The 18,112-nt window shown below is 37.6% G+C and overlaps 3 protein-coding genes across 3 annotated transcripts; all 3 read right to left on the bottom strand.

The window, feature by feature from the left end:
* On the bottom strand, positions 1-2,112 carry LOC144836254 (G-protein coupled receptor GRL101-like). The gene is made up of 3 exons (XM_078691507.1): positions 1,142-2,112; positions 292-476; positions 1-138 (listed from the first exon to the last, which is right to left on the bottom strand). Exons 1-3 carry the CDS (start codon positions 2,094-2,096, stop codon positions 58-60), a joined length of 1,221 nt encoding a protein of 406 aa, XP_078547633.1. The 5' UTR covers positions 2,097-2,112; the 3' UTR covers positions 1-57.
* Positions 2,113-2,616: 504 nt separating this feature from the next.
* On the bottom strand, positions 2,617-7,779 carry LOC144835627 (uncharacterized). The gene is made up of 11 exons (XM_078690707.1): positions 7,585-7,779; positions 7,097-7,213; positions 6,736-6,846; positions 5,743-5,895; positions 5,129-5,245; positions 4,317-4,425; positions 3,925-4,020; positions 3,659-3,730; positions 3,443-3,514; positions 2,941-3,012; positions 2,617-2,692 (listed from the first exon to the last, which is right to left on the bottom strand). The coding sequence occupies exons 1-11, from the start codon at positions 7,727-7,729 to the stop codon at positions 2,617-2,619; spliced, it is 1,140 nt and encodes a 379-aa protein (XP_078546833.1). The 5' UTR covers positions 7,730-7,779.
* A 307-nt stretch (positions 7,780-8,086) lies between these two features.
* Positions 8,087-17,989, bottom strand: LOC144835626 (scavenger receptor cysteine-rich domain superfamily protein-like). Its single transcript, XM_078690706.1, has 12 exons — positions 17,951-17,989; positions 17,233-17,320; positions 13,826-14,122; positions 13,332-13,625; positions 12,500-12,799; positions 11,682-11,981; positions 11,054-11,347; positions 10,180-10,497; positions 9,569-9,871; positions 9,409-9,462; positions 8,891-9,022; positions 8,087-8,466 (listed from the first exon to the last, which is right to left on the bottom strand). The coding sequence occupies exons 1-12, from the start codon at positions 17,987-17,989 to the stop codon at positions 8,087-8,089; spliced, it is 2,799 nt and encodes a 932-aa protein (XP_078546832.1).
* Between the last annotated feature and the right edge of the window lie 123 nt (positions 17,990-18,112).

Genomic DNA, 18,112 nt, shown 5'->3' with positions numbered 1-18,112 from the left:
GAAATCCAATGCCCAACACACACCCTTAAAGTTCGGTTATCATCGCAAGAGGTTCACCTAAACAAGATCATTATTTTTTGTTTCTTCCTTAGTTTGTTCTTTCGTATTCATACAACCCCTAGGACTTCCAATCTTATCCTGTAAAGAAAATACTGTACATCATCATAATTATACAGTATAATATGCCACAAACAGATGCTTGAATATGTATCAAACGTATAGCAACTGTATACATCCTATATAGACGAACAATACTGAAGAATTACCAAAATTCCAGCCCCATATGATTACCTGAAGGGGATTATTTCCTCGTCTTGTTAGTTGTAACGCCTTCGAGAGAAGTTGGTGTATTTCAGCATTCACTGCTGTGTTACCAGTATCAATGTTAGATTTCACTAGAGCTTCCATTCTTTCTACGACAGACAAGTTTCCTTCTTTTCGTTTGTTTTCAGTCCTACTTGCATTATGTGAACCACCTAAATATTAGTAAAAATACATTGTCATTAATGCTGATTTTAATATGATACTTGGCAATATATATACTGTAGGACACCAAGTTTTCGCAATCACATAAAATCAAAGACACCAAACAATTGGCAAAAACGATATGATTTTCTAATTCCGTGTGTGCAGTATATGGCACTCTAGGGACGATGTTTTGGATAAAATCGAAGGAAAAAGTTTTTTTCTAAGAGGGAGACGTTTAGACAGTGTATTTATTATTTATAGACATTACTGCTTTAAGGGTCTTTCACACCTGTTCCGGCACGGTTCCGGTCCGGCGCCGGAAAATCCAATCAAACGTCAATGTTTCGTTTTCACGCGGCTACGCGCATATCGATTGGCGCATAGCCGCGTGGAGCGTCGTGAAAACGAAACATTGATGTTCGATTCGCCGGACCGGAACCGTGCCGGAACAGGTGTGAAAGACCATTAAGGCTGGTTTGATTGCATTGATGTAAAACTTGGTTCTCGCGCAACGCAAGGACGTACGTAAGCGCACCGCAAGAGAAGTAATTTGATAAATCATGATGCGATGGATTATCCGAACTGTCGGTTGTGATGATTGGTCACATCGTTGTCTATACGTTTTTGCGTTTCATCCAAATGAGAACCAAGCGTTAGGGTGTCTTTTACTTACTGAAGCTAACTGCACTACTACCGGTTCCCGTCTTATGAACACGTTTTTTAGATGGATTCAGTTGTTTCTGAAGTTTATTCATTGATGCAATGGTATACAGATACGGATTGATGGCTGAATTGATTGGTAGGACGAACACTGCAGACCAAGCGTACACCTCTGCCGGAATATCAACTGTTCTTGTCAAAGATAACATCCCCATTATTATAATCGGCATCCAGCAACAGAAATCCGTAGCAATGATAAAACCCATTCGAACAGCCATAGCAATGTGTTGATTTTTGGCGGCATTTATATTCCCAGTCTGTTGGATGTTACTGCTTGATATCTTCACCAGAATGAAAAGTCCTGCGTAACATACAAATATCAATACGAAACAAAACATATTGAAACCTATGAAGACGGCGGCCGTGTACTCCCATCCTAGCACTCTTTCTGACGTCAGTGGTAGTGCCAAACACACGCTGGTGACACCGTAGAACTCATTGTTGAAGTAGGGCAGTGGTAGTATAGGGACAGCGCTCATTACTATTGTCAAGAACCACCCCAGAGCTACCGCGTATTTGACCGAGGTCGATGTCAAATGAACGCTACGAAATGGAAACGCTATGTGAAGAAATCTGTCACAGCTAAGAACAGTCAGCGTGAAAACAGACAATTCGCTTGACAGAAAAGCTAAGATTCCGGCAAAAGTACACGTAAGACTTTGCCTCCAGTGCTTCGCATGTGTGACGTAATCATCTCTGTAGAATACGTCAGCACTTGCTATGATTAGCATGTAGACACCCATGAGTGCGTCTGACACTGCTAGATTCATCACCAGTAAAGACTGTGTGTACGACGCACTTTCACGTGATGGCCAATTTCTACATCTCCATCCTATTACAAACATGTTACCAAATAGCGCGCTTATTCCAAAGGCCCATAAGAAGATTCTGAGTATCTCGTTCTGCATCAGGTTGGCACAGGACGAAAAGACATCGGCGACTGGTGTGCAGTCTACATCCATGCTAGGATTCAGTAAACAGCAGAATGAGTGGTCATCGGATATTCTGAAATGTGAATCATAGTCACGTCACGTGTCAACTTTGTTTGTTCTATCTAAAGCTCTATCTACACCATAAAACTAGTTTGACGAAAAAAGTGTAATGTGCCCAAATATGGTAGTGATATGATGTCATCGTATCCATATATTATGGGATCACATGTTTTTGTCACATCAGGTTTGATAGTGTAGACAGTGTCTTAGTATTTCATGAATATCTGTTTAAGATTTGTTGGAAACAGAATAGGAAGATACAATAGGCCTAACTCATTATGCTTATACACAGAATTGCAACCTTCCATTCGACTAATAGTAGTACTCTCAGGAATATAGTCTCGATGTCTTCGATATCCAGTGTCTCGTATAACTCCAAATAACATAGATACCAATTACACTTCAAATTATATTGGCTCACTTGAAGGAAATTTACTTACAATGTTTTAAGTGACGTTAGGTCCATAAATATGTTTGTATCGACTTGTTCAATGTCGTTTGCAGATATATCTCTGTAATTCGTAAATAAAGCATCGTAAATGAAACATTGAAATATGGAAATGAAATAACTATTCATGAGTTTCCTTTTGAAAAACTAGGTGAAATTGTTGATTTTTAATTTTGATGTAATTTATTTTTGTAACTGTATTGTTATTGTTAGAACGCATCGTTTTATAAATGTGTGCCGCTGATCCAAAAGCGTTGTTCGAAGTTTGAGTTTGAGTTTCGCCATGGAAAGAACTGAGAGTTTATTACTTACAAGTATTCAAGTTCTGCTAATTCAGAAAACGCCATTTCGTCTATAGACTTTACTCCATTCCCATGTAGATCACTAATACAATAAAAACCAGAAATAATTATAATACATTCTTCAATAATTGGTGTATAAATAGTATGTTTATTCATCTTATTATATACTGATGAAGTTATTTCAATAACAGTCGATCATTTTTGTTCACTTAGTTTCTTTACGAAACGACCCATATATTTAATGATTTGTTCTGTTTTTATCAGCCGATTTTCGGTACTGTATACCGAAATCATAGGAATATTTGTGTATACAGTATTTGTTTCGTATGTATCTAGTATAGTAACTTAACCCTTAACCTAACCTTCATAATACAGGCACCACATGTGATATAGGCCTAAATGAGATTCTGTATTACTAAATATTTCTATGATACTTCGGAAATAGTATGTGGAGCTGAGATACAGCACTGGGAATCGGGTTTTATATCTATTTATGATTATTATATACTTACAGATATTTTAGCTGTATTAAATCTTTGAAAACGTCGTCCGTTATTGTCGTTATCTGATTGGTGTGAATATATCTGAAATATAGTATTAATTAGCATAATCATACAGGTAATACGGACTTGCTTATGAGTCATAAAATATAGGAAAAACTACGTCATTATTGTGTGTTCTAGCCCATGGGTTTGTTTACGGGTAACGGAAATGATGACGTAACTTACAATGTTTTAAGATGATACAACTTTTCAAACGGTTGATCCATTAATTCTTTCACATTGTTGCCAGATATATCCCTACAAAATACGATACGATTGTTTGTATTAAATAACAGAAACCGAATTTAGTGCGTACAAATACCGTGTGGTGTAGTAGAAATGGTGCTGTTTGTGGAAGCGATCACAACGACAATTACTATCTAAGCATGCGTAGATAATCTGCTGTTCGTCATTACGTCATAGCGAAAAACAGTAATCATTTAAATACTTACAAAACAACGATAAAAGTGAAATTATCCGGGTTCATGAAAATTGTTTCAGCTATTGAAGCGCCCTCTGAAGTATGCGATGATACGCTGCTCATGTTTCTAAAAACAATAATTGTTTTTAAATTAAATAATGATTTTATAATAAATAGGTCGGATTTAAAAAGTCAAATGCTTTGTAATAGTCCTATATACGAGTATTATTTATCTACGTAATAAGCATCTGTTTTCAAGTATGATTTTCATCTGCGGGATTAAGCGTTAGTTTATGCGCATGCGTATTCATATTTCCATATACAGTACAGTACGTTTTATTTGCGATGCTGAAAAATGTGCAACCAATCAGAGCTCAGAGCTTTTTATATTTAGTAAGGTAAATATCGATACACTATTCTTACAAGTATCTAATATCAGATGGTATAAGAGCAGCTTTGTCCGCGTCCCAGTCAATTCCAGAGCAATTAAAAGAAAGATCAGTGCAGGTACATCCTTTGGGGCATGTTACATCTATAACAAAAGAAAACTCACATTTTAGATTGTTATATATTGACAATTTATTGCTGATTTCTGTCCATAGCATAGCGTCGCTTTCGATGCTAATGGCCTCACCTGCCGGTCGGTTTGGAAAAATCACAAATACTATAGTGGAAATTGATAATTGTTTTCAGTGTTTTACCAGTCTTTCATACCGCCATTTTTTTTTCAGCTCATGTTCTTTGAATAAACAAGCATAATAATAATAATAATAATAATAATAGTAAAAAATCAACAGTTCTTTTCAGAACTAAATATAAGTGGTGTACGGCAGATTTTATATCAAAATTTGATTTCGCCATGCAAACCGTCAAACAATAAAAATTCACTTACTACAAAATAGTTCATCGTCGGCGCGAATGCAGTCTTTGATGTTATCACACACACGGTTTTGAGAAATACAATTTGACGCATCTTGGCATTTGAAAGATCCGGGACAGTCATATTCGTCTGAAACATGATAAAGATAGATATTTTAGGACGCAACGCAAGGCCGGCCGTAAGCCGCAACGCAAGCGAATTAACCAATCACGACGCGATGATCATCGGATCTGTCGCTTGTGATTGGTCAACTTGCTTGCGCTGTGCCTACGTCACGTCGCTGCTTCCAATTGGATCCACGCTTTACATTGGTTACGTAGTGGAATATTTTAATTCAATTAGGAATCTGACTTACCACAGTTAAGTTCGTCTTCTCCATTCTCACAGTCGATTGTCCCATCACATCGACTTTTGATTGTAATACAGAATGAGTTTAGACACTTGTACGTATGTGAAGGACACTGAAATGCGTCTGCAACAAAAAACCAATGGTGTTTTTGCCCATATGACATGTTGGCTAGGCTATATAGGCATAATGTCATTTTGGCTAGGCATAATGTCACAGAGATATTGCCTTTTCTATATAGGTAGGCCTACGTGTAGTATAGAATTATATATCTCTCAGAGCAGGCAATAATACACGTTTTTAAACAAGGCGTGTAAAACATTGAAACGTTTCGGAATAGCGTGAGAGTGAGACTCCTCTAAAGCTTGGTTCCCACTAGCGACGCAACGTAACGCAATATACGCAACGTACGAAAATGCCCTTCTAATAATTGTGTTTTCCCCCGTCTGCGATGTTTGCAGCACTGTTGCGTCGTCGGTTCCCACTTGTGATTACGCAATACAGCACTTTGCGTCAATACGTCGTTACGCAACGACGTATTGACGCAAAGTGCTGTAGCAAATGAACTTATAAATATGAAAGTATAACCTACCACAGTTACGTAATAATACGTAATAACCTACCACAATTACGTAAGAGGCTGCGATCTCGACATCCCAGTATATTTCCATACTCATCATAGTCTAACATACACACGTATTTGGGATCAACGCAAATTTCGTTATCACATTTGATTTCATCTTCGTTGTCACATACAGCTCCAAGTGAATTGAAATCTGCAGTTAAAATTACAACATATTTTCTACTGCAGTATTTCTAAGGAACTTACGCTTTGTTCCCACTAGTACACAACGCAATGACGTAAACGCGACGCACGCAAGTTGACCAATGAGAGAGCGAATAATCCATCGTTTGTGATTGGTCAATTTACTTTTTGCTTACGTCCTTTCGTTGCGTCCTAATGGGAATAATAAGCGTTCAGATTCATATCATATCTACGACTATATTCACTATTTTTAAATTGAGGGTCTTAAAACATTGACTATGTTGTACGCATGCGCAGGTGCTTGGTATGCTTCTTGCTTCGAAGTGGTTGTGTCGCGAAGACAAAAAGAGAACCATCCAATACGTATTATTACCAAATTATTTCCAGACAGATAAAACAATGAAATATGTGTTTTCCCTTCAATAACCATAGGACATGCTTACTTAAATGAACTGTTATTAAAGCTTGGTTCTCACCCTAGGATGCAACGCAAGAACGTAAGCCGCAACGCAAACCAATTGACCAGTTGGAATAAGCCTTTGATTGATCAATTCGCTTGCGTTGCGGCTGCTTGGTTCCCACTAGAACGCAACACAACGTAACGCAGCGAGGTATCGACGCAAGGTTATGTATTGCGTAATCACAAGTGGGAACCGCGATGCAACATTGTTACAAAAATCGCATTGCTAAAAAAGGTTTGATTTCACGCAGGCGGGGGCAAACACAATGATTGGAAGGGCATTTTCTTACGTTGCGTAGATTGCGTTACGTTGCGTCGCAAGTGAGAACCAAGCTTTAGTCTTTACGTTGCGTGCTAGAAGGAACCAAGCTTAAACGTAAGCATACGTACGGCAATTAACTTCGTCTAAACCTTTCGGACAGTCGGAAGTGCCATCGCATATGTATTTTGGATGTAAACATTTACCGTCACTGCATCGTAAGAAAGTATCGCTACATTGAACTTTAAAAAGAAAAAATGAAATTAAGTATACAAAATAGATCGTTTGCACTTGACGTCACATATCCCATCAGCCTTTTCGAATCGCCGTCTTGGTTGTCACGACAAACAACAATGTTAGTTAGTCGTATGTGCGTGTTCAAAATATTACAATGTTGGACCGTGTGAACCGTGTGAACGGGGACTCCGGATGGCGAAAATAATTTAAAACAAATACAGGCAAAATAAAGGGGAAATTATTTGCGTATCTTACCACACTTTAACTCATCTGTTCCGTCAGCACAATCCGTAATTCCATTACATCTAGATGATGGTTCCAAACAACGATTATTGTCACACACAAAATCAGTATTAGCGCAGCTAGGAAATACTAAACAAAATATAGATAAACATAGCGATGTACGATTACAGCAGCAACGTCTCCGTCAGGTAATTAAATTAAAATATAAACAATTAAAATTGTTTTCAGCTCATTTTTTATTTTTCATAATCCGTCCTTCTCAACTATAGTTTTATTGCAAAAAAAATTGCCGTGGTAATAACGCAAATGTCATGAAATGTGTAAAGCTCTGTCTACACTATCAAACTAGTTTGACAAAAATGGTGTCCAAATATGGTGATATGCCCAGATATGGTAGTGATATGACATCAATATGTGCACATCATATTTTTCGTTGTCACATTAAGTTTAATAGTGTAGACAGAGCTTTATGTTATTAAGTTTATTGATTTATATCCTACTACAGTGAGTTTCGTCCGAATTATCTGGACAGTTGTTCCTATGATCGCAGTAGAATGAGTATGAGATACAATGGCCTGATCCACATCTAAAACTCGTAGGCGGACAAACACGATTCTCTTCTGGTTCTAAAAGATTAAATGACATTTTAATTCATAATGTCTGCTTTCCATGTACAGTCAATTAGAATTAAAGTATCGAGTGATTTCTGAATCTATTTTGATTATTAGAAAAAAGCAGTATTTCGATGCCGATGTTGCTGTTGATGTTCTCTTGCTCTGGCATGATGTTAGTTAATTGTTGTTGCTTTTGTTGTTTATTATATACGTTATTGTAGGAGTGGAGAGAAGTGTAGGAGCTATAAGTAGGGAGTATTATTATATACGATCCGTCGGACGTTGGTTCTGATTGGTCAGAAGTACATACATGACTTGCCATGACGTCATACCTTGGATTAGTCATCGTGCTTGTAAGAAGGAGCTATAAGACGTGTTGATGGTTTAGTCAATCATATGCAACAGTGTTCACAATCGGTATGAGACTAAACATACCCAGAAGTTGGTTCTGATTGGTCAGAAGTACACACGTCTTACATGACGTCATCCCTTCCGTGTCATTGCGGGTCTCATTTCCTATATACTTACCACAGCGCGGAACGGCACAATCGTTCATTTCGTAAAAGTTGCCAGAATAGCACCAAGGTCGGCACCTTCCGTTAGGATTTCTACAAAAGTTGTGATCGCCAATGCCTTTATTGGTGTAGTCAACTGGATAAATAGCATCTCTGCCTTTGATAGTACTAGTCCACGAGAGACAATATCGGCCATTTTCCGTGGTGTCCTGAGTTCCACGGTAATCCGATCCATCAGACACTTTGAAACATTCTGAAATCAGAGAAATATATTATCTATATTTCACAACTCACGTATTCAAAGAAATACAAGAAGTAAACGCAATCTAAACACATTAACACACATGATTATAGAGAAACGTTGCGAATGTAGTAGTAGTAGTAGTAGTGGTAGTGCCAATTGTTAGTGGTAGTGGTAATGTTAGTAGTAGTGGTAGTGGCAAGTGTTAGTGGCAAGTGTTAGTGGTAATGGTAGTGGCAAGTGTTAGTGGTAATAGTAGTGGCAATTGTTATTGGTAGTGGCAAGTATTAGTGGTAGTGGCAAGTATTAGTGGTATTGGCAAGTGTTAGTGGTAATGTTAGTGGTAGTGGTAGTGGCAAGTGTTAGTGGTAATGGTAGTGATAGGGTATAGTGGTAGTGGTAATTTTAGTGGTAGTGGTAGTAAGGCGTAGAGTACCTTGAATGCAGTTTTCTCCGTTCTCATCACTGTTATCCGGACAATCAAAGTTACCATCACATACCAATGACTTTAAAATACACGCACCAGACGTACAGGTAAACTGGTTGGTGGAACAGGTATGATTCACTTCTATATATGGTTCAACAAATGGAAATTGTTATGTTTCAGACCCAGACATGTTTGCGTAAGGTTAGAGAGCGAAATTGTGTGTGTATATTATGACTTGAGGCTTTGTAGACTTACTACAGTCTGGTTGCATGTGATGTCTGCAAGTGGTGTAAGTTTGGGTACACACGGTCTAATTCGGGCTTATAACACATAAACCCATTCATTATTAAGCTTGGTTCCCAGCAAGGACGTAGACGCAACGCAAGCGAGTTGACCAATCACACGCGATTGTTCGAATAATCTGTTCCTTGTGATTGGTCAAATCACTTTGCTTTGCGTTACCTCCTTACGTTGCGTCATAGTGGGAACCAAGCTTTAGATCTGAGGAATGAAAGTAAATTGCGTACCTTCGGTTTGAACGCTGTTGAGTGGTCCAAGCCATATAGGATTTACACGTGATTCTGAAATATTATACATAATATAAATTCAATGTTAATCTTGTTTTTATCAACGTAGATTCGTTTCTTTGATTAAAAAAAATGATTTAATTTTTAAAACTGTATTTACCAGAAAAGCAAGACACGGCCGCGTCCTCTGAGTGTTCGCAATCATTTTCCCGTTGACTGCCACACTGTAAAAGGCCTGTCTCATTGCCTGTGCATTGTACCTCATCTAGATGTATAGGTCCTTCGCCCGAACCGTATCTGTCGCTACTGTACGAACCGCTTGCACCGTCGAACCCAAGTTGACGGCAGACGACGAACGCGTCGTCTATGTCCCAGTTATCGTCACACACTGTACCCCATTGACCGTCGATGTACAACTCTACACGTCCGGCCGATTCACTCCCGTCGGAAAGCCGAATAAACTCTATTTAACAACAAAAAACATAGCATGGTCAAATTACTGTTTTATTGACGCAAAGTGCTGTATTACGTAATCACAAGTGGGAACCGACGACGCAACAGTGCTGCAAAAAAGGTTTGATTTCAGGCAGGCGGGGGCACAATGATTGGAAGGGCATTTTCTTACGTTGCGTAGATTGCGTCGCTTGTGAGAACAAAGCTTTATATTTATTATTATTGTTGAAAACATCATAAAAGAAAATGACAACAATTCAAATGATAATTACGCTTTCGTCACCAGTCATATTACGTTATTTTACGTGTTTAATTTACCTGTATAGCAGAGCAAGCCAACATCATCTGCATGTCCACATGGTGTGGTTGATGTAGAATGTGATGTAGACGGACAGTCGAATAGGTTAGTTTCATCGCCATTGCACAGAAAACTACGTGGAAGTATCGAACCAACGCCCTTGCCATACGCGACATACGTATATATTGTGATAGCTTCAGGGTAGCCTAGCATTCGACACGCTACATGAGCGTCATTAATGTCCCAGTCTCTGTTACAAATGGTGCTCCATTCACCGTCTGAATACACTTCAACACGACCAGCGTTTTGTATTGGTGACCCCTGTAAACGTATTCCAACTGAGAAAAAAAATTATATTTCAGTCTTCTAAAAAAAATATTATTCAACTCTAAAGCGTGGTTCCCACTAGCGACGCAACGTAATGCAACACAGCGACGTATTGACGCAAAGTGCTGTATTGCATAATCACAAGTGGGAACCGACGACGCAGTATAGTGCTGCAAACATCGCAGGTTTTATTTCTCGCAGGCGGGGGCAAACGCAATCATTGGAAGGACATTTTCTTACGTTGCTAAAGCGTGGTTCCCACTAGAACACAACGCAACGTAACGCGGCGACGTATCGACGCAAGGTGCTGTATTGCGTAATCACAAGTGGGAACCGACGACGTAACAGTGCTTCAAACATCGCAGGTTTGATTTCACGCAGGCGGGGGCAAACACAATTATTGGAAGGGCATGTTCTTACGTTCCGTAGGTTGCGTCACTAGTGGGAACCAAGCATTACGCAACTTGGATTGATTGGTTGTTTTCGTGCACTTAGGTTAAGTTACTTTATTACCAGGCCTACAGTATGTTCGTCATAACATAATGAATACAATATTATGCAGATTACCATCAGAGCAGCAGGTGACGTGTGCAGTAGTACTCGCACATGATACAGTATCATCTATTGGACATTGCAACAGACTTGATTCACTTCCATTACACTGGATCACAACAGCGTCTGGTGACGGATTAGATAGAATATGAATCGTTTGTACTGGATTGACATCAAGAAAGTGGAGCTCTTTGCAAGTTATCTTTGCTGTTTCCAAATTCCAGTGATCATTACAAACCGGTAACCATCGACCATCTCGAAAGACTTCCACCATTCCCTGGTTACCTCCTCCCTTAATTCGTGTGACGTCTAATTGTGGATAATGGTTATATGTAATTATACTGTAGTTAGATATGTTCATTCATTTAATTCATCCTTTTATTTCGGATTACCATGATCTCATGATAATATATATTACAATAGGGTGTCTCTGTTAGTTATACAGTACTTCTTTCTCTAAAGCATTGTCACACTATCAAAAAGTGTGATGTGTCCTAATATGGTAGTGATGACATCACCATGTCCATATATAGACACATCCCATTTTTTTGACACAAAAAGTTTGATTGTGTAGACAGAACTTAATTATCCCTGTGCTTTTTATTGCAGTTTTATATATGAATGAATTATATTATCATCGTACCTTGTGAACATTCTACGTAGTCGTACTGTTCGTACGCCGTCGTCTGTGTTCGGTTGTTCGGGTTCTCTTCGGGTGAAACACACTCAAACGGTCCACTCTCTTGAGTACAGTACGTGCAGCCTTGTCCGTATGCTGTTCTTTCTTCATCCTTTCGTAATAAATATACGCCACTTGTTTGCTTTTGAATGCAAAACATATCAAGTGAGGCTTCCGTTTCGCACAGATACGTCCATGTGTTGTTGAGGTATGCTTGTGGAAACCCTGATAGTCGGTTATATCCATGAGTCAATCTGTATCCCGCTATGATGGAAAAATCAAATAATCTATAATGCTTAGTCAGATCTTATTTATTTCAAAAACTACGTCCAATATATAAATCAGAAATGCTTTATGACGCTTTGGTAGTGCCACTCTTTTGGTCATATGTGGACAACAATTGTGTTTGTGGCAGAGACAGGAACTCAACCCATTGGATTAATTCATCAGTCTACATTAAGTACCACCACCAACCAGCCTAAAGTGTCAGAACATTACATAGGCCTTTAAGGACTCAATGTGCAATTGTTGATGCCTGCTATATAGTTACTTTCCAGTATCTTTCACGATTCCCGTATTACAAACTAAACGTAGCCTAAATACAATTATGCCTAATTTTCGTGCTCTTCTCGGCACCAGACTTATTGGTTAATATTCGTGTTCAGTAATAATATTGCTCCGATTGATGTGATGCGACTTACATCTATTTCACCCCCCAGACCTATTTTGTTTTTCTCTACAACTATTTATAAATGTATCTATCTTTGTATAATCGAGCGTACATTTTTTGCAGGATATGTAGGCATCCGCTAGACAACTTCGTTGATTTGTTACGTCAAAACCGCACTGCTCAAATCTAGTCTCCGATCCAGAACAATTCACGTTGTAGATAGTCGATACATTCCTAGCAATGCTGCTGACGTTGCCAATACTCAAAATGTCTTCAAAGTCTAGCTGCTTGCATATTACCCTGCCAGCGTCCATGTTTAAGTCCCTGGCACACACTGAATGCCATTCTGAATCTGTGTACACTTCAAGTCGCCCATCAGATGCAAACTCACCATCGGTTAAGCTAACTCCATCTAGATATAAATCAAAACAAATCAAAACATAATGAACCGTTAAGGACCTAACTTCCTAAAACCTACCCCTTTGGTTGACTATCTGACATCATTAGGTTAGTACAGGTTTAGTTGAAGTTTGGTCCCCATTCGGATGTAAGTTGACCAATCATAACGCGATGGGTCATCCGAACTGTCGCCTGGAATTTGTCAAATCGCGTTTTGCGCCTACGTCGATGCGTTGCGTCCAAATAGGAACCAAGCTTTAGCTAGTACCTGAAAACAAAATATCACAAAACACGACAATCTAACAACATGCTGAGCTCCATTGGATTAAAGGTTTTATGTGTGGCTGCAACACGATCAGTTCCACACAGAAACTGGAGAATAATGTACCTTGATACTGTAACCGCAACTAGTATGACTTTTTCGCAGCCAATCCTAAGATCAAAGGACTGTTGCAAGTTCCTATTTTGGCAAGAAAAGCTCAGCATCCTGTTTTTAATATTGTCTTGTTCAAGCAGTAGCAATTATAAACTCGATACCTGCTTACCTGTTGAACACCTCACTCCTGATTTGTAACTACCGTCGTCTACTAACCATTTGAACAAACAGTCACTCAGGTCTGTCTCATCACCCGTACATTCCACATCATACGGTAATGTCTCGTCTTCAGACGTAGTTCCGCCAGTACAGCAATCTGTGTAATTTGCAGATGGGTATCCTAAGGTACGGCAGATGACGTCAGCTTCGTTTATATCAATCGCTGACATCATAGACCATTCGCCACGGTGAAAAAACTCCACCCTACCTTCGTGTAACTCATCTCCAATTAATCGAATTCTCACTACAAAATGCCAGGAAAGTGCATTAAATACTTATTGAAATATGATTTTCGTTTGTTCGTGAAGAGATTAAGTTTAATAGCCATCTAACTTAGATGTGTCTGTATTCATTAGGAACCACACCCACCCTTCTTTTTTTGTTAACTCTCACCCATCCCCGCTCCCCTTCCCAACCTCTCCTTCCAACCGATTTACTACTTACGTGGTAAACACACGACACCAACATCATTATCATGACCACAAGATGTATCGGATGTTACATTAACAGGGTCGCACGGAAAACCGTATCCTAGGAGACAGCTACTGTAGTTTGTCCACACGTCATCAGTTCCCTCTCCGAAATCATAAACTAAATGTTTTTCTGCTCCTTCATACCCCAGTTTCCTACAAACGATATTAGCGTCTTCCTCTGTCCATCCTTCGGCACAGATGGTACCAGCATACTCACCCACACTTTGTATTCGGCCTTCTCTGGCTACTGCACCGTCGACCAGAGATACTGTGATAAAGGAAGATATATTTTGAACCGATGTAGTTATGTTCTACAAAGCTTGGTTCCCACTAGAGATGTAAGGATGTAACGCAACGTGACCAATCACAAGCGATGGATTATTTGAACAGTCGCTTGTCATTGGTCAACTCACTTGCGTTGCGTCTACATCCTTGCGTTGCGTCTCTACTGGGAACCAAGCGAATGGCTAGGTAAGGCTGTTTTACTGAAGAATTGTGAAATATGATTAATTGGGACGTTTATTTATAATACGATAGTAATGTCGTTATGAAGACGAAATATTTTAATTCAAAAGTAAAAAACTGGTCAATAGGCCTATATTTGTTTTACTTTTGAATTCAGTTTTTGTTGTTTGTTCGTTTCTACTCATTACGTCATTCTACTCATTCTATTCGTTCTCACTCATCATTCTCATATTAAAATATTTCTTCACTTCTCTGTTACTTAAGCTTGGTTTCCACTAGCGACGCAACGGAACGCAGCGCAGCGACGTTTGACGCAAAGTGCTGTATTGCGTAATCACAAGTGGGAACCGACGACGCAACAGTGCTGCAAACATCGCAGGTTTGATTTAACGCAGGTGGGAGTAAACACAATTATTGGAAGGGCATTTTCTTACGTTGCGTAGGTTACGTTACGTTGCGTCGCTAGTGGGAACCAAGCTTTAATTTGTATTTAGTTTGTTCTGAGGCAATATACCGCAAGTTTCGTGTCTCTATAATGACATGCAATCCATCATCTTATTCTTAAGGTGGGGCTTTGATCAATTTGATTAGCAATATTATCTTATTAACTTGGGATGGATTCAGATTTTTGAGGAGAGATTATCCTAGTAAAGATCAAAGACGCACCGCAGTGATATACGTTTCTTCGACAACATCTAATACAAATATCACCTAAATCCTTATTTCCATTGATGAATTTATCAATACAGAATTCTGTTGGTTTCGCATTTAAAAATCCAAAAAAAATAGATGACAATAGATGCGCGTAAATCAACCGAAGGACGCAGTGACCAGAAGTGGAACTTCGAGTTGAAGATCTTATCACATTAATGTAATTGTTTGTGAACTAATCTATTATAAGAGAGAGATACTTTTTTTGGCTATTAGGCCTACACGCATCAAACCTGTGTATGACCTCAACTGTACGGGAAAGTGTTGAACACTTTTGAAAATCGTCCCGAGTGTCTTTGCTAGTAAAATTACCAAGACTTGCCCCAAGTCTGATCTTTTCGATGTTTGTAGTATACGTATGAAACGTCATATGGGCCAAAATATTTTCCTTTTTACTAATATTAAGTCAAAACTATTACCCTTTATTACAAAATTAAAGAATAACATTTCATAAAACAAATATTTGTATCGATTTATCAATTCAAAAATGATATTACTTTGGTTATTGTATTACCGTCTGATTTTACAGTAACTGGAACACACACAGAGTCAGTTTATATAATTAGTATTTTATTGCTTGACCCCTTTTTAGTAGGCTTTTTTAGTAATATTATATTCTTCTTTAATTAGTCTCATTGTACCAGAGTGTAGTAGTATCGTATCTGATATAGGCTTCTCATAATTCGTCTTGGTGTATAATTATGTCTTTCTTTCATTGTTGCTTTATTAAGACCACCAGAATGAAAATCGTTTAATATAGATATATATTCTGGCTAACGGTGAACATTGTGATTGACAGGCAGGAATGTATCATATCCCATGTGAAATTACAGTTACCTCCTCTTGAAACTATCCGCCTAAAAACAAGTCATTGCATCATCATTTTATTTTCACGATATAATTCAATTTCAAAGATATAGAAAATAAATGTTCCTTTTGTTCCAAACGTCCTTTTTGTAGTCGTAGTACATACATTGTGTTTGTTTGAATTTGAAAAAAAATGAATTGTTTCGAGTTCCGTAATTGAAATTCAAATGACAATAATTGTAATTATTACATTCAATTTAACCTGTACACCGGTACAATACAATGAGAAAGCAAGCAAACTGTTAGTGGCGGTAATTATCGCTGTTGGTTTCGATTGAATAAAATAAAAAATAAAAAATAAAATATAATTACATTAGTATCTGTCATTGTTTAACGACATACGGTAATTGATTGACAAACAAATAGACGTTCTTCTATCTATTAACAATCATTGACAGCAGTGTTATTGTTCATCAATATATTTGTTTTATCACCGGTTGTCTATATTGTAATTTGATCTTCTGCTATAAAATTTTAATATTATATTAATTGCAATATATTATTGAATATTTTTACCCCGGTAACTAACGTACACTATAAGTCATTTATTCATATTAAAAAGTAATATTTTTTCAAAATGTTGAATTTATTTATTTGATCTCTTTGTGAGAAGTTATTAGTAGAGCATACTTCTTTAATGAGTGTACTCACCTACCGCCAATTAGTTTTCCTATATAGTCTAATTGTTTCTATAATTCTACATTATGGATAACATATTAAAGTGTATTCAACATTGGTTAATACGCTATGTAATGATAAATAAAGGTAATGTTCATATATATAATAATAATGGCTGTTTTACTCTTTTTACTCGTTTTGATTTAGCTTCGCTTTTTTTTTATATCTCCATTGAGATCCAGCCACTGATACCCACAGCATTTTTTCAGTAATTTGCCTTTGGATTGAAATATATAATAATTTATATTTTTCTTTGTCTTAATAATCATAATAATATCCTGGATTTATAAAGCACCGAATGTTGTGAAACCTCTAAGCACTGTACATACATACCATGAAAAAAGCTAAAGCTCTGTCTACACTATCAAACTTTATGTGACAACAAAATGTGATCATATATGGACATGATGTTGTCACATCACTACCATATTTGGGTATATTACTACCTTATTTGGGCACAATGCACTTTTTTTGTCAAACTAGATAGTGTAGACAGAGCTTTAACCCAACCCAAAGTATGGGGGTACGTGCCCTCGTCGCTAACCAATGCTGCTCAGTCTAAATTGAACCCTGGTCAGCACCAGTTTTGTCTCGGGCATCCCTCTTATAGAATACTATGCACTGTCGTTTTGTTTTTAATATATAAACAATTCTCACCTGCAACATTTGCAGTAATTCCTATTGAGAAGTAACATGTACACTGCGGACAACTTAGCGAAATGGTGACATCCACAAGAAATGACACCTAAAAGCAAATACGAGAATATTCCATCCATAAAATACATACACAGACTAAGAATAATAAATTAATACCTATATTTTTCTAAAAATCGAATGATAGTGGCAACGAAACACAAAACTGTTCCATTGTGCAATTTTAAACCTTATAATTTGAAACATAAATTTGAGAAATTAATGAATGTAATACATAGTCCAAAGAGGTTGTCCATAAATAGTTTTAAAAAAAACACATTTTGGTCTTCAAAACTCTACAAATATTCATTAAAATAGTTTCACAATTTTGCCATACAGGTAAAAAGCATTAGTCATAATACAGTGCACCACCTTCTACCTAATTTTCAGGGCGAAAATGCCTTCAACCGAAAATTCCTGTAATCGCGTGACTAAATGCATTATTAATTATTATTATGAATAAGTAATACAACATGCAAATGTTACATTAGTTTAGTTCAGTTCAGGCCTATCCCCATATCGACATTTTTAATTCCAATCTTTATCTGTTTCGTCGCAATTTAAGTGTTTCTGAGTTGTTGTAATTGTCTCTGTATCTGTTAAACCAAGCTGTAAGTGACGGATTTGTTTCTGCTGTTGTTTCTGGTTTTAAAAATAAAATAAAATAAAAATAAAAGGTTACCTGTAAAAAGGACAAAAGCAATCTCTTCAGCATCAGCATTTCTGATTCATTGATGTTCAGTTTTGTTTCCGTGGCAAATATTAATTGATAAATAAATTTGATGATACCAAAAAGTATTAACGTCTTTCGGTTGCAACAAATATTTCTAATTCATGTTTTGCG

The sequence above is a fragment of the Antedon bifida genome, chromosome 2 (assembly GCF_963402885.1).
Source record: "Antedon bifida chromosome 2, ecAntBifi1.1, whole genome shotgun sequence".
NCBI lineage: Eukaryota > Metazoa > Echinodermata > Crinoidea > Comatulida > Antedonidae > Antedon > Antedon bifida.
The sequence above is the reverse complement of the archived record's forward strand: the minus strand, read 5'-3'. Positions and strand labels throughout refer to the sequence as shown.

Coding starts and splice junctions, on each gene's coding strand:
- LOC144836254 (XM_078691507.1), bottom strand. CDS start 2,096: ATGCAGAACGAGATACTCAGAATCTTCTTATGGGCCTTTGGAATAAGC. Junction 477..1,141: donor TAGTAGTGCAGTTAGCTTCA/GTAAGTAAAAGA, acceptor ACTAATATTTAG/GTGGTTCACATAATGCAAGT. Junction 139..291: donor GAGGAAATAATCCCCTTCAG/GTAATCATATGG, acceptor TTTTCTTTACAG/GATAAGATTGGAAGTCCTAG.
- LOC144835627 (XM_078690707.1), bottom strand. CDS start 7,729: ATGTCATTTAATCTTTTAGAACCAGAAGAGAATCGTGTTTGTCCGCCT. Junction 4,021..4,316: donor CCATCTGATATTAGATACTT/GTAAGAATAGTG, acceptor TATTGTTTTTAG/AAACATGAGCAGCGTATCAT. Junction 2,693..2,940: donor TTAGCAGAACTTGAATACTT/GTAAGTAATAAA, acceptor TACGAATTACAG/AGATATATCTGCAAACGACA.
- LOC144835626 (XM_078690706.1), bottom strand. CDS start 17,989: ATGCTGATGCTGAAGAGATTGCTTTTGTCCTTTTTACAG. Junction 10,498..11,053: donor CGTCACCTGCTGCTCTGATG/GTAATCTGCATA, acceptor TTTTTTTCTCAG/TTGGAATACGTTTACAGGGG. Junction 8,467..8,890: donor CGGAGAAAACTGCATTCAAG/GTACTCTACGCC, acceptor CTCTGATTTCAG/AATGTTTCAAAGTGTCTGAT.